At 37.3% G+C, this 16,372-nt stretch overlaps 1 protein-coding gene across 4 annotated transcripts in view; it reads right to left on the bottom strand.

Moving 5' to 3' along the window:
• LOC148853553 (uncharacterized) overlaps positions 1-16,156 on the bottom strand; it is a 37,078-nt gene extending 20,922 nt beyond the window's left edge. The window contains exons 1-15 of one of the 4 annotated variants that reach the window (XM_088984038.1): positions 15,928-16,127; positions 15,580-15,802; positions 15,335-15,459; positions 14,784-14,900; positions 14,472-14,618; positions 13,963-14,367; positions 13,718-13,875; positions 12,177-12,298; positions 12,002-12,093; positions 10,908-11,148; positions 10,721-10,784; positions 4,514-4,662; positions 4,340-4,410; positions 4,070-4,243; positions 3,859-3,930 (exon numbers count right to left, since the gene is read on the bottom strand). In XM_088984038.1, coding sequence (XP_088840164.1) covers positions 3,859-3,930; positions 4,070-4,243; positions 4,340-4,410; positions 4,514-4,662; positions 10,721-10,784; positions 10,908-11,148; positions 12,002-12,093; positions 12,177-12,298; positions 13,718-13,875; positions 13,963-14,367; positions 14,472-14,618; positions 14,784-14,900; positions 15,335-15,459; positions 15,580-15,802; positions 15,928-16,020 — 2,253 coding nt within the window. In that variant the 5' untranslated portion in view covers positions 16,021-16,127. Of the gene's footprint in view, positions 1-3,858; positions 3,931-4,069; positions 4,244-4,339; positions 4,411-4,513; positions 4,663-10,720; positions 10,785-10,907; positions 11,149-12,001; positions 12,094-12,176; positions 12,299-13,717; positions 14,368-14,471; positions 14,651-14,783; positions 14,901-15,334; positions 15,460-15,579; positions 15,803-15,927 lie in introns of those variants that run through there. The other 3 variants (XM_088984037.1, XM_088984039.1, XM_088984040.1) reach the window with 3 other exon arrangements.
• Between the last annotated feature and the right edge of the window lie 216 nt (positions 16,157-16,372).

The raw sequence follows: 16,372 nt of genomic DNA, 5'->3' as shown, positions 1-16,372 counted from the left end.
ATTACTTTGAGGATTGAAGGAAAGTGATTTTATTTATATCCATACCTTTTATTACTTATCCAATTATCCAAAAAGTAATTCATGCAGGCAGACACAAGCCTGTATGGCATTTCTTCTTGAGCCTATAGGCAAAGCCCATTCAAGCAGGCCCAATTTCAAAGGGGAAGTTTATGTGATGGATGATTACCATTGTTCTTATCAAGAGGCAGTATGCAGCTTCTGCACAAGACCCAATTTCAGATAAAATCCTTCTAATTCATTGAAAGGGGGAGACCTAGACCTCATGATAAAGGGAACATGCAAACATGTTCTCATACAGTTAACTATCTAATTCTAATGCATGACAATGCAACCTCTAGGTTAAAAAAAAAAAAAAAAACAGTTCCGGTACCACCTTTGCCGTTTTGGGAGGGGTAAACTGGATAAGGATCTAGAAAGTGGCCGCTCTCAATCTCAAACATGTAGTTCTCATGCTTGTCAGCCCAAGGTTTTCCAATTACCATTACACCAAGCAATGGCACCTAGAACCAGTGTAAATAAATTTCAATTATACAAATGAAGTGACCGACTCTCCTAGAATCTTGGTAAAGTTAATTCATATTTTCCCTTAAAAAGAAAAAAACTTAAACACTAGATAAACAGGCCCAATTTCGTAATTCTACAGACAAGTGAAATTTCCCTGTATTTTTTTCTCTGCAAATCATTGACGATAACTCACAGTTTTTTCAGTGAAATCCCAATTATCACCCTTCTACCTTTGTTCATATCCCTCCCCCCACCCCACCCAAAAAAAAAAAAAAAAGATTCATTTGTATTTACAAATGACTTTCTGCATCATAAGTTGTGATGAGAATTGTAGTTTCAAGGGCTTTGCCTAGGGTAACATCTGATCATTGGCCTATTACCATTGCTAAAGAAGAGTTGGGTAGTAGAGGTCCAAGTGTCCAGCCCCATTTAGATTTAAGAACATGTGGTTGTCTCACCCTGGTATTGTTGAGAAAGTAAATGATTGGTGGAATGATAGTAATCTAAGGGTACATTGGGAAGGGATGAAGTTCCATTGGAAATTAAAGGAATGAAAAGCCAAGATAAAGGAATGGAACATCCAACAGTTTGGAAGGATTGAAGAGAGGAAACAAGAGATTATTAGCCAAATTGAGGATTTGGATGCCAAGAGGAAGGGACATTTGAGAATGGGGATAAGGAGATGAGGTGGGTCTTAAGGAAGCAACTGGAGGAATCTTTAGTTTAAAGAAAAAATTAGTTGGAGGCATAAGTGGGTGAGAAAGGGGGATAGAAATACAAAATATTTTCATGCTCTAGCCAATGGAAGAAGGAAAATTTTCATACATAAATTGGAGATTAATGGAGTTACTCACGCACAACATTTGGAGATTGTAGGGGCATTTGTAGAACATTTTAAATAATATATGCGGGAGACTCCTAAAGAATAGATTGTGGTTAGATGGACTAGATTGGCCCAAATCATCAAGGAGTTTCAATCCAGAGGAAATAAAGGAACCAATGTTTTCTATGGATAGACCTAAAGCACCGGGTCCACATGGGTTTACAGTGGTTTTTTATCAAGATTGTTGGACCATTCTAAAGTAGGATATCAAAAGGTTTTCAATGAATTTTTCAAGAGGGGTGATTAATCCAGGGTTGAATTCCACTTTTGTTGCATTGGTCCCAAAGAAATGTGGTGCAAGTCATCCAAGAGAATTTAGAACTATAAGTTTGGTGAATAGGGTGTATAAAATCATTGCTAAGGAGCTCTCTTGGAGAATTAGAGTTGTTCTACCACATATTGTGTCTCGTAATCGAAGTGCCTCTGTGATAAACAAACAAAGAGTTGATCAAATCCTAATTGCAAATGAGACTATGGAGACCTTGAAGAGATCTGGTAAAAAGGGGCTGGCGTGTAAACTTAATTTGGAGAAGGCATATATGGTGGACTGGTCTTTTCTGGTACAAGTGATGGAGTCTTTTGGTTTTGGGGAGAGATGGTGTAAATGGATATACGGGTGTATTGAAACTTGCCATTATCCAATTTTGGTAAATGGAGCAGTAGTGGATCACTTTCTAGCAATTAGAGGGATTAGACAAGGGGACCCAGACTCCCTTTCCCCTTTTTCCCCTTTCCTTTTCACTCTAATTACTGAAGTGTTGGGAAAGCTAATAGAAAGGGTAGACTCTAGAAGTTTGGTGAGGGGTTGGAGGGTTGGTAGGATAGGGTACCCATTACTCAACAATTTGCTTATGACACCATATTGTTTTGTGAGGGGAGGATATTAGGTGGGTTAGAAATTTGAAGTTGGGGGTGCAATTGTATGAGAAGATGTTTAATTTGAAAGCGAAGTTTGATAAAAGTTGTGTTGTGGGGATAAATATGAATGAAAGGGAGGCAATAGAGAGGGTTGAAGTTCTAGGATGTGCGGTTTCTCAGTGGCCCTTGAATTATTTGGGATTGCATTTAGGGGATAACCCGAGAAATAACGGTTTTTGGGACCTAGTGGCAGATAGGTTTATTGAAAGGTTAGCTTCATGGAAGAAAAATTATTTGCCCATGGGAGAGAGAATAACATTGATAAAATCTTCATTGACAAACCTACCTAGCTAGTTTTTATATGTCTTTAGGATCCTAAAGAAAGTAAATATTGGAAAAACTGATGATAGATTTCTTGTGGGAACCAAGGGAAGAGAAAAAAGATCATAGAGTCAGCTAGGAGATGGTCATTAAAAACGGGATTGATGGTGGACTAGGCATTGGAAACATTCAAAAAAGAAATGAAGCATTGTTCGGGGAAATGGTTGTGGAGACTAGTAGAGGATAGGGAGAAGTGGCAAATATAATTGTGAGTATTCATGCCCAAAACAGTATTCATGGGCAAGAGATTCTCCATGGAAATCCATTCATGTCATTCTACTCTCCTTCATGCCATTCATCAAGCATAACCTTCACTCTGGATTACATGTGAAATTCTGGGAACATATTTGGATGGGAGATGTGCCTTTGAAAGGAAAATTTTCCATCATTGTACTTTCTCTTTATTCAAAAAGGAGATTGTGATTTCCTTCTTGGTCCCTTTTAAGTTAAGGTATGGATTTTGACTGGGATTTAGGTTCCAGGAGGGATCTTAGGGACTTCAAAGCTGAGAATGTCTCAGCTTTGCTCTAGATTTTGGGTGGGGTGGTTTTTGATCCCCCAAAGGAAGATAATAGAATTTGGACATTGACTTCTGATGGTGAGTTTTCTTGTGCCTCCTACAAAGCTTTAGTCTAATCCTCTATTAACAATGGCCAAACCTTTCCTTCTCTTAGTAAACAAATTCCTCTTAGGATTGGAACTTTTTGTTTGCACTACCCACATTTGCATCAGTGCATTATGCATACTGTATTTGCACTGCAACCAGTCAAATCCTTTTTGAATGAATCCTATTTGCACTACCCACTGCAACCTTTCCTTCTCTCAAGTCCTTCTACCCTTTGGCCTTTGGTTGAATTGAATTGTCAAGAGAATAGAAATAGAACTCTGAAACATTGTTGTTCCTCGAAGCTTAACCAGAGATTATATCAAGCATCCACAACAGAAATAAAGGGCCATTAACCAACGTTGGTCCCAGCTATTTGGCATTGACTTTTTATTTGGGGAGGGGACACAAACTGACTGCTCTCTGACTCAATAAAGGATTATCTATAAGGGAAAGAAGTGAAAAAAGTATGCTGAAAACATGTAGCAACAGGATGTGAAAAAGGAAACTCCGATTTAATTAACATTGATAGGGATCAAGAACTAAACACAAGCTGAATTATGAGAGAGGAAAAAAGTGCAAGAATTTCAAAACAGAGGCTTGTTACCGGAAAAGCAAAGTCAAGAAGGGCTGTCTGATTGCTTCCGAATTTTGTGAAAAGAAGACCTCCTGGATGTGACTGCACCAAAAGACTTAAAATTCAAGGAAATACAAGATGGAAATAATGGAATTACTATCACAATAAAGATATAGGAGGAAAAATGCAGAACTGAAAAAGTACCTAATGCATCTGCACCACAGAAAACAAATTGGCATACCTTTTCCTTGCGACTATCAGTCTGGGTGTGGGAACCAATTATGACAACATTATCAGGAAGCTTTTCCAGCTTGCTCTTAAATGTTGATGCTGATTCAGAATTCCCAACAATAGACTTTTCAACATCTTTCATAAACAAAATGAAAGGAGTGTTTCTACTCTCACTAGATAAAACCTGGTATTATGATTGAAGTAGTTAGTCTCTAATGCAAGTAGACAACAATGGTAAATCACCCTGATGCATGCATTTAAAAAGAAACAACATGACAACCTCAAACAATGTGTTTATGAGTAATTTGTCCAAATCTTCAGTCCCCGGAGACTCCAGACAAAGATCATTCACTACAAAAGAAAGAAGCCTTCGATAATTTAAGATACAAAGCTTTGAGATAGAGAATGCTTTAAACAGCGATATGAAGTTTACAGTACAAGTCCAGGACATCACCATTGCAAAAGAAACCATGTGTTCCTTCACATAGACCACCAAGATCAACACCTTCAGGAATAGGTTTGTCAAATCGTACACCAATTTTGGATGCCATGTTATCTTCAAATGGTAAAAGAACTTTACCCTTGTATCCATATGTTGGGCCCCTAAATGCAATAAACAAGATATTAATGATGGAGATATGATTATAAATCGGTGTTTTTCAATTACTAAACAAAGATTGAGTTTCATGTCCATTATACAATCATTTGTCATCCAATTTAATGCTTGCACTTAGAGTTTCATTTAGTATAAAGCTAACATTATTCCAAAATCCAAGTTATGGTCAGTAGGAATCTCTAGGATCTAATTCAATATTGGATCATTCCTACCTCCTTATACCACTTAATAGAAATAAAATTCTTATCGAGAAAGATAATATTGTCCGAACAGTAGCTGCAGATTACAAATCATACATCCCTAGCTCCTTACTTCCTCTAGGAAGTACATGCTTAATGATATTATGGTACACGTTTATATGGTGGATGCTTCAATTATCAAAAAAAATATGGTGGAGGCTTCACTTTTTATGTACGAGGATAATTTAGCCATTGCAATGTTTGTATTTATAATCAGAAGCTAATATGTAATTATTTCTCATTAGCATAAAAGTTAATGAAGGTGTGTGGCCTAAGTTTTTGGATAACCCAATATTTGACACATTCTTTTTTCTTGTCTTTGCTCCTTCATTTTCCCTTCTGTCTATCTTCTTGACCTAAGATGAGCAACAAATTAGCACTAATACCAGAAATGCAATCAGCTGCTAGCAACATTATCACAAGCAACTGCTGATATCAGCATGCTATACAGTCACAGATGCTTAGCCATCCCCAGCAATTGCCTGCTCCTGATTAGGAAGACTGCAGAACATCGAAGTGGGATAGGGAATTTTCACAGTCAAATCCATGATGCAACAATTCTCTCTTAAGAGACACCCCTTTCCTTCTAAGACTATTTGGGCCTTGAATGTACCTTCTTAAGTTGCTTTTATGGTTTGGACTGCAGCCTTAGGTAAATGCCTCGCTAAGGACAAGCTGATTGGAAGAGGCATTACCATTGCTTCTGTTGATTTCCCTTCCTGCACCTCAAATGCTGAGAGAGCCAACCAACTTTTCTACACCGCTCTATAAGCACTCATTTAGGCTCATGTTCTGGTAAACCTTCACCTGAAATGGGTTTTCCCCCATTCCATCTCTGCTTTCTTGGAGAGCTGGCACTTGGAAGGCCTGTCCAGCAATGGAAAGACCCTACGGTACATGATTCCAGCTGCTATAATGTGGGCTATTTGGATGAAAAGGAACAGCATGGTGTTTGAAAACAGGGCCTCCCAATCTCACGAGATTATTTGCAACATGACTGCAGACTGCCAAAATTCTCTTGGGCTAAAGCTGCAGATATTCTACAGATTCCCTTTTTACAATTAATATACTTTCTGTAATGCTATGATTATCATACTTGTACTGTCACACCTCACCTCTGGGAGTTTTCTCCCAATTTTTGGAAAAAACAGATATACTTTACCTTTTACTGAGAAAAAGAAAGAAAGAAAACTCTCCCTTTTTACCTTTTACTGAGAAAAAGAAAGAAAGAAACCTCTCCCTCCTGATGCCTTCAGCAACTGCTGATGTTTTCACCAAGATTTTAAGACATTTTTTTATCAGCAACAGAAAACATAACTTTTATTAAACAGAGGAAGATTTTAAGACATTATAGTATTTTCATATATTTTCTCATTGAAAAAATGGAAAATTTGTTCAGAGTAATCTGTTCAGGATGCAACTCCTTGGGATGATTTATTATTAGTTTGATATGAAATTTTAAGACACCACATGAGGTTTCAGGACATTTCATGTAGTATTATGATTGTTGTGATGATTTATTTCATCATATTTACTGCCCAATAATGGGCTCCAAAATCATACAAAAATAGACATTCTAATGTATTTTTTCCTGGTTGGACTCAGTGTGCTTTGAAGATTTCCAGACCATAGATCCTATTTTTGTATGATTTTGGAGCCCATTTGGGAGAGCTTCAGCTTTGATTGAGTTGTGTTGACTGAACTGCCTCAAAGAAGCTACTAAAACTAGCTTCACTGGAAATCCGATTTCGTAGTTGAATTAAAATGTATAATGTATTTGGACTTTACTGTTTTTTCACCATAGCTTCTAGGCTTTTTGTGTGGGACAACCTTGCAAAGCCACAAGCCACTGTGTGAAAACCCTTCCAAATAGGCACTTAAAGTTTCTAAAAAGATGTTTCTATGTGATGAATGCCTAAAGGAAGTGAAAAAGTATATCTGGTTATTGTATGCAGACTGATGATAGTCCCAATATTTGCATTATGATTGTAGAACTAGATGGCATCAACTTTCTTGAATGGCCTCAATCGGCAAGGTTATATGTGGAAGTCATGGGAAGCAAGGGTGATCAATGCAAAGGAGATAAAATCCCAGGTCAATGATCCTGCATATTCGACAAGGGAGCAGGAAAATCTGATAATGGCATGCTTTATCAGTTCGATGCAATCACATATTGCAAAGAACTACATATACCTGTCCACTTCCATGGACATCTGGGATAAAGTGAATACTATGAATTCTCAAGCCCAAAATACAACCAGGCTCTATCAGCTATGCAGGGGGTTAGCACTTAACAATATGACAATAAGGGGAGAGGATCAAAGGCTATGTAGTTCTCTTCCTTGAAGACAGTGTCAGAATCAGAAAAGGTATACCATTTGGAGACTTTTGAATGGACAGAACCAGTTGATGTCGATCAATATAGAAAGTTCATTGAAAATAACAGAATTTGAATTTTTGGCAGGTCTTAGTCCAAAGTTTGACTACACTAGGTAGCATATTTTGAGTACTGAAAATTGCAGCCTCTCTACTAAATATTCACTAGTGCAGGGAGAGGACAGCTATAGGGTGGGCATGATTCAATCTTCAAAGCCTGATCTTTCTATGATAGTCTCTACCAAATATAAAGAGGTTGGTAAGAGTAAGAATGTGTCAACAGAAGAATCAGAAGTTATTGTATGTGTCTGCAACAAGAAGCTCAAGCACCCAAGGGACTATTGTTGGAAGCTTCACCCATAATTGAAGACTGCTTGTTTCAAAGGAGGCAAGAAAGGAGAATAACACGCCACTACTTCAGATTCTCAACATCCATCTGTATTGCTTCTTTGGCTTCATTTGGGATATGTAGTTCAGGCGTGTTGGGGAAACTCAGGCTTTTTGATTCAGCTAGAGGGCAATAGTGGATCCGATCCAATTCTTCTAGTCCCTTGCTTGTCATGCCTCTACACCCTAACCTTGGATAATTGATTTTGGTGCCTTAGACCATATGACTAATACATCTCCCCATTTTACCTCTGAAATACTGTGTTTTAGTGGACATAAAATATGTATAGCCAATGGATCTCAAGCCCCCACATTTGCTGTGTGAAGACTGAAGAGGCTAAGTGATGGCAGCTTACTTGATACAATCTTTCATGTACCTCAATTCAATACCAATCACTTGTTTGTTGGTTTCTTACAAAAGGTTTAGTATGCTGTGTAATCTTTTTTCCTAATCATTTTATTCTTCCAGAATCAAGATGTGAACACAGATAAGATGATTAGAAATAGACGTTAGGTTAATGGAATCTACCTTTTGAACTAGTCATCAAGATAATTCTTTGGATGCCAGCCTCAGTCCTAGAGTGTTAATGGTGATGTTTCATCAAGTCAAATAAGGCTATAGCATTATTGCCTAGGGCATGTTTCTTTTGCTTCTCTAAGGTCTTTGATTACCAGCCTCTTTCTGTCAATGTCTATTTTAAGTTTGCAAATGTAAATAGTTAGTTAAACAATGTAGAGCAACTTATTATTCTAGTAATAAAAGAAGTTCTGTTGTCTTCATCTTGTGCAAACTGATACCAGGGAACCATATCTATTGCTTGTATGGAATGATATGACTACTGCATACTGTCCATATATCTTGGCATACTTGGTTATATATATTTAAAGAGCATGAATTCGATTTCAAATGGAAGCTGGATATAGATTCAGCATCTTCTAAAGATATGAGCTGAGTTCTCCACAATATATTGAAAGTCCAAAAATCTACAACCATCAAAATTAAATTTTAATCTGCCCACGACTTCAGCAGTCCAGAAAACCAACCCATGTTGCTTCACAACTTGGTAACCAGCTACCATGTTCTATACTCTTGGCATGTCAATGACCATGGCCAAATGGGCAACCCTAACTGTTGTCAAATCAATGATTTCCTCAATAGTTGAGGCTTTATCATCATTCTTGCATTTCATTCCATACACCCCACAGCACTGCTACCCGTATGCATTGCCAAAATTTTTTGTCTTCAAGGATACTTCAGCTTCAACCCCTACATCAAGTTCTCTGGCCTGATGAATTTCTTTTTGATTACCTGTTGAGACTCTTTTGATGTGTATGTTTTGTTCATGACATGAGTCCCACTAGAGTCAAGTTTCATCCCAAATCTCTTGAGTTTTTTTTCTTGCCTATTTCAACCCCTACATCAAGTTCTCTGGCCTGATGAATTTCTTTTTGATTACCTGTTGAGACTCTTTTGATGTGTATGTTTTGTTCATGACATGAGTCCCACTAGAGTCAAGTTTCATCCCAAATCTCTTGAGTTTTTTTTCTTGCCTATTCTCCAATCAAAAAGAAATACAGATTTTTTATCTTGTCCTCGCGAAACGGTTTGTCTCCAAAGATGTTATTTTTCTTGAATCTATATCCTTATTTCCTTCTCATATGCTAGATCATAGAGTAATCCTTTTTGTTTCCCTTACCTATCCCTATACTTCTTGTCCCTATTCCCTAGTCCTATTCTTCTTCTTGTTCCTCCTATTCAATCTACTAATGTCCAAGAATTGCAGGTACCAGGCACTCATTTTCCAAGTAATTAGCCTTCTTTTAATCATATTGATTCCTCACCTAATGCATCATTATCTGATACAATTCTAGATCTTGATTTATCAATTGCACTAGACAAAGGGAAAAGATAAGTGCATTCAATCTTCTTCCTTTGCTTGTGTTGCCTATTTTATCTCTAATTACTTGTCGCATAACTCACTATCTCCATATTATGCCTTTGTTTCTAGTGTCTTTTCTATGAGATTGCCCTGGCGGAAAAGGGCTAAGGCCCAAGAGATGAAAGCTCTCATTGAAAATCAAACATGGGAGTTAGTTAAACTACCTCAAGGCGAGGAATCAATGGGCTTACAGACTGGTGTACACAATGAAATATAAGATAAATAGACCCGTAGAGAGGTAGAAGTCACAACTTGTAGCCCATTGATTACCAAGAGACATTCAGTCCAATTGCCAAAATGAACTCTACTTGAGTTAAACTGTCCCTAATTACTCATTTCTCATGGCCCATCATCAATCGGATTTTTTTTTATGATTTTTAAATATTTTTATAAGTCTTACATCAATTGGATGTTACAAAAATATTCTTCAATGACAACAAGATGTGTATATGGACTTACCACCAAGTGTTTATATTACAAATAGCCAAGGTAAGTTTTGCAAACTACAAAAGTCTATTAATGGCATGAAGCATTCTCCCAGAGCATGATTTGAAAGGTTTAGGAGAGTTATTTAGAGAATTGATTTTAAACAGTCTAATGTTGGTCTTGATCAAACTCTCTCTATAAAGAGATGGAGGTGCTCTGTGACCATTCTAATTATCTACACGGATGATGTTAGGCTGGATCTATGGATGAAAAGCGTCTACCTCAGGATAGTGTACCTTTGTAAAGTATGGCACATTTTAGTAAATACAATATATTTCATTGGGGGCTAATTTGTCATTATTTCCCGTTAGTATAAAAGTTAACAAGGTGGGAATTCAACCTAATTTTTTACATATCTCGCCATTCGACATATTCTATTCTCTCCTCCCCTTTCTTCTTTGCCTTCATCTATCTTCCTCACCAAAGGTCATTAAGAAATTAACACAACTAATGCCTTATACACACACTGACACAAACACAAATAGAAACCAAAGCTTAGTCCAATTATGCATACAAACGATCAAAAAGAAGCAGCACATTTAAAAATTAAAAAAAAAAAAACAAAAACAAAAAAAGCAAGCAGTACTAGTAAGAAGTTATGTAAAGATAGCCCGTACCTTGCAGGCAAAGTTGCTGAATATGAGGTATTGTGAACCATACCCACAAATTTTACTCTGTCACCTGAATATTTCATAATTGAAGTATCTAGTTAAGTTAAAACAAATAAATATCAAATGCTGTAAAACTCAGTGGTGGACGTTGCTGAAAAGCCTGAAAATGAAGTCCCATTTGGAGTATAGTTACCCATTTTAAAAAGATGAGTCTTAGTAGTCCCGGAAGTTGACGGTGCAGTATTTGTCTCCAACTTTGTTTGAGAGTCCAGACCACAAGGTGTACTTGAAGAATCAGGCATATCTGCTTCCCCAGCCAGAGGAATGTTGATCTTAGCAACATCAGCATGTCCAGGGCGTTGCTTTGAACAACTACATATTTTTTCTGCTTTTGGTCCATCTTTTAGAACATCTGAATCCTTCGAGGATAAACCCTACAATACATACATAATTGAGGATCTGTTTGCTGGTTGACAACTCCCCTTTTGCAACTGTATTAAATAATAAAATGATGCATACATAATAATTAGGTAAATTACAGACTGCCACGGCCACCCAGTGCCTTGGGGTTAGTGACACTTAGCCCCCCAAATTTTCATTTGTGACCATGACTCACCTTGAACTTTCAGATTTCAGAACTTTGTCACTGCCCCCATTAATGTGCTTGATGGTAAGGATAAAATAACAAAAATGTCCATTTAAAGTTATGTATTCTTTTGTATTTTTCTGTCTTTCTATAGCTTCCTCTTTTTCTTTGTACACGATTGTCTGTATTTTTGTTGTATTTTCTCAATTTCCTTTTTTGCAATTTTCCGTGTTTTCTATATTCTTCTCTTTCTCTTTGTTATCTTTTTTGCAATTTTCTGTTTTTTGTATTTTGTTTTATTTTCCTCTTTCTACATTCTTTCTTGTATTTCCTGTATTTTTGGTAATTTCCTACTTTTCCATTATGTTTTTTTTTGTTGTTGTATTTTATCAATTTTCTACAAAATGATCACATAACATGGTATAAGGGAAGTTTGGGTTTTAGAAATGTTTCAACATACACATAACAGTCCAGTGAAAATCTTCTCTGAAAGTTAATTGATGAAATGCCAATGATGGGAGCAAATTGCTGGAATCTGAAAGATCAGGATGACAGTCTGAAATCTACCCAAATAATTATAATATGCTGGACCAACACAAAGAAATGATTTTACATAAAAATCTTATAATATAAGTTAAAAAAACAGAAATAGAAAGTGCTCTAATAATAAGATGTTAATATTTAGATGATTGATATCTTACACCCAAAAATGAGTGGGTATCAAATATAAGCAATTTAGCCCCAAAATAATTAGCAAGTGCCTTTGACAACATCTCCTGATATATCTCAGACCCTGCACAACCATTTAGAAACACTTGGTTACACAATTGATGAAACTATCCAAAATCAATTTTGAGTGAAGAAAAACAAACCCACCTGCAGGACCAGATAGTAAAATTCTTGGGCTTACAGTAGGAAGGTCTGATGTATATTTTGCATATTCTCCACGCTTCAGGTGTATAAATGCAGCATTAATCAAAACATTTCTGGTACTTGAACTGCAGCAGGGGGTAGGGGAATTAGAAAGCATAAGATACTACTCTTTCTTGAAATATTAACACTTAACAGCTATACAAAATATAATCCAGCAACCTTAAGAAGGATGATAAATGCTAAATTCAAGTTGCCCAATAAGAAGACAGGCGGTGGAGCTCTATCTTTTGCCAGTTGCAAAAAAGTAAGACAACAAACCATACATGGAAAATATGCTACATGAGATAAGCTTTCTTTACTCTTTAATTTGTTTTCTTTTCAACCACTTCCTTGGACATTTTATAAAAGAAAACATCAGTACAACAAAAGGAAAGCTTTTCCTCCTTTTCTCTCAGCTTCCTTTTCTGTTTTGGATCCCACAAAAGAAGAAATTGAATTAATTCTCATTACAATTAACAGATTCTCATCATTCATTTTCTTTCCTTTCCTTTTACTCAATACTAATCTTTCTCATACACTGCATGTCATAATTCAGTCAATAGAACTATAAAAATGACTAAAAAATTACAACTTAATTGTCAATTTAACTCTAATATTTTCACATTTCACCCTCTCTATCACTCGTCCTTCTATTACTGATTAAGTACATTCTCTTGATGGCATTAAATGATTTAAATCCAATCCATTGAGCTCATTAGGTTTTACTATAGAACAAATACCTTGAGCTCATAGATTTTACCATCAGGAAAAAAAAAATACCTTGAGCTCATTAGTTACTTGTATTTGTAAGAGTTGAAGTTATATCTAAATAACATGCCTAAAACACACAAATACACTAAGTTCATGTATAATAAGTTTCTTCTCATCTAAGAAACAAGCTTATTCTTCAAGGTGTCTAGGAAGTTAAGACTAAAGGCCCATTTGAAGTTTTGAACATTTTGACAAGCTTGACCGAAAGTATATTAGCTCAACTTTATTCAGTTCAAGTCAGGTGCACGGGAAAATTGATTAGTTAAGGGAACAGCATCTTCTATCAACTAATTTTGGAAGTGACTACGGCAAAATTCCTAGAACTGTAATGAGTTTTTTTTTTTTGATAGATAGAACTGTAATGAGCTTCTTTAACTCATTAGGAAACTTGCATTGATTCTAGATATTTAAGTATGGGTCATTCATATGTTTATGGTATCCTGAAGAAGGTTGAAACAGAGACAGGTATTTCAATCAACTGTACAACCAATCTGATTTAGCCAGATTCACATATAGGGAAAAAAAAGGATAATTAACTAAGGCTGCATTTACATTCCTTATTTTAAGGACTCATCTCCTTTTTGCAGTTAAAAACTCAGTGTTCATAGGGGAATTTTAACCGAAAAAAGGAGACAAGTCCTTAAAACAAGGAATGTCAAATACAACCTAAATAGAGAAGTAGAGAAGAAGATTGAAAAAGAAAAAGAATAACACACAGAAAGGAAGACCCATACCTCAAGTAGTATGGAAAATTGTCAAATGTGACCTCTATTTCTCTACCATCAAGAATCCCAGCTTGAATATCTTCTTTGAAAGCTGCACATTTGGGTGAAACGCCTGATGTCGATGTTTGATGTGAATCCCTCGTCCATTCTTTTCTTTCCTCTAATACCTGTTTAAAGATATGTTTGCTCAATTCCAGGTCACAACTAGATGATCCAGCCAACATCCGCAAGAAAGGTCTTAGTGAATCATTCACCCCAGAGAGTTTTACAATATCTGATTCTACACCAGAGTCGTGGTTGTTGTCAAGATGAAAGCTTTTGTTGGTAGCTCCAGCCTCAGAAACTTTATCACTGCCTGCACTTGGATCAGGATTCCCCTTCCCTTGTGGTCCATCAAGGTCAATTTCAGGACGAGCAAGTTGACTTGTTGGCCCCTCGGTTCCTTGGGGGGTTTCACCAGGATTCTGAGCTGGAGGTGTCAACAGAGATAAATCTTCTCTCAAGCCTGACAAAGATGCCAAAATAGAAGCCCCAGCCACAGCAGAAGGATCACCGGACCTCCTTTCAAGGTTCAGCCCCTTACCCACACAGCTGAGCTCTGCAACTCCAACTGATGAAGGTACTTTAGCCACAAACTCAGGTACAAGTAGTTGAAATATCTATATTGGTGAATATTAAGAAACCTCCCCATAAAAGTAAGATAAAAATCATGTGAAGTGGTAATCAAAACAGAAAAACAGAGAAAATCATATAATAAGGATACATATGCGTGATTTCCCGCTAAACCAAAGATAACTTCATCCCCGGAGTTGAGGACACAGCTGCTGTTCTTCTTTTGCAACTTCCCATTTATATGCACAGTTCCCTTGCTCCCTGTGCTTTCGATCATGACAATGACACTGTTGTCACGCTGACCATGCCCACAAACAATGAGTACTTATACTGCATGTACACATTAGAGAGTTTATGTCTACGGTATGAGCAACCAAAGGTACCCAAGTAGACCACTCTAAGATACATCTTCACAAGAGAGAGAGAGAGAGAGAATACAGTAAGCTTAGTGTCCAAGTACTACCTGTGTGTGCTTGATCTTGCATAGAACCGCACTAATGTTTGGATCCTTTAAAGACAAATTGCAGTTTCTACTTGAACCAATGGTGAAAAGAGGTGAATAGATGGGAACATGCGGATTCTGCATCAGAGTAATTAGTTCACCTTATAAGATGACAACCCAAGAATATGATTCAAGTTGAAAAATGAGAATGTGGCCACATTCAAGTCAACATGTCTGCATGAACACAAAAACGATTTTTTTTTCTTTTGTTCTTTTCCTAGGTGAACTTTGTAGGAGGAGCCGGTCGAGCCGGTAGGGAGCCACCAACGCCAGTAGTTCTGAAAGGATCTAGCCCATTTATCCCCCTCCTACCCTTTAAGAATCGCTATTCGATAAATTCAGCAAAAACCCAGGAAAATTTAACAGAAAAGAAACCCAAAAAATAAGAACAAAGAAAAAGCAACTCTAGAATACTTAGTATACAATGACCAAGAAGAACACAACTCGCATTGAGGGATCTTTGCCAAAGAGAAAAATACGACCCAAGAATACCGCCTTAAGCTCGAATTTACCTGTGGGTACTCCGACAGAAGTTTGCACCAAGGAGTCGAAGTGTCAAAACTTGAGTTCTGCTTCTGATACAAACTCCACGAAGAGAAAGAAGTCCTTGTTTTATCACCCACAATCGTCGAAGACCCTTCAAAAGAACAAGAACAATCCAAGCTCAAAGGCTTCTAATTCACCGTCCAAGAAGCCCCAACAACCACGAAAATACAGATTGGAACATGCAGAGTGATCAATTTATCAAAAGAACTACCTTCAGCGATCGGTGTCGACACGGGAACCGCAGGAGAAGCTCCCTTGTCCTCTTTCTCCCCCTTGCCAGAATCCAAAGCGTCGGCTCCGCTTCCATCACAGATTGGAGGATCGACTGGAGTACATTCTACGGGGTCCGAAGATGGCAATGAACATGATTCCTTCGAATTGTCTGAAGATCCCGATGTCTGAGTCGACTTCTCAGCTCCGGCAACATTTTCCACCTACATATTTCAAAAAATCGGAGGTGAAGAACACTAAGAATAAAAAAAGAAGCAACTTTCCAGAGCTTAAGAGACACCAAAAAGGAAGCCAAAACTTTTCTCGGCTATCCATCAATCTTCGAGACCTTTTGTCGCTTCGGCGAAGAGGGCTTCTCGTCGGAAGAAGATCTCTTGCTGTTATTACTCGAGAGAGATCCGCTCCGCCTTGTCGAAACCATGACTGCTTTTTCTTTTCTTCTCTTAGTTCTTTCTTTCTTCGCCGACCAGAGAGAGAGAGAGAAGACAAAGGGTGGGGGGGAGGATACGAGCAAATATATAATTTCTTTTCTTTTTCCTGGGCTGGTTGTTGTCTGCAAATTTATTTCTCATCTCAAGTTCAAATAGGCATAATACGCCTAGCCGCGTATATTAGCTTCCTTTTGTTGGGTTCTTCTTAACATACGCCACGAAGGGCAATGCTGAGTTACGGGTATACGGTTCATGCCCGATTGAATATTGTCCTGTTCATTAACGTGGGTCGTCTCACATCTACACTTGTAAGTGAAAGATTTTACTGAAATGCATGATGCA

Source organism: Nelumbo lutea, chromosome 4, assembly GCF_056320005.1.
Source record: "Nelumbo lutea isolate HS-2025 chromosome 4, American lotus-T2T, whole genome shotgun sequence".
Classification (NCBI taxonomy): Eukaryota; Viridiplantae; Streptophyta; class Magnoliopsida; order Proteales; family Nelumbonaceae; genus Nelumbo; species Nelumbo lutea.
This window is presented reverse-complemented; position numbering and strand designations above follow the sequence as displayed.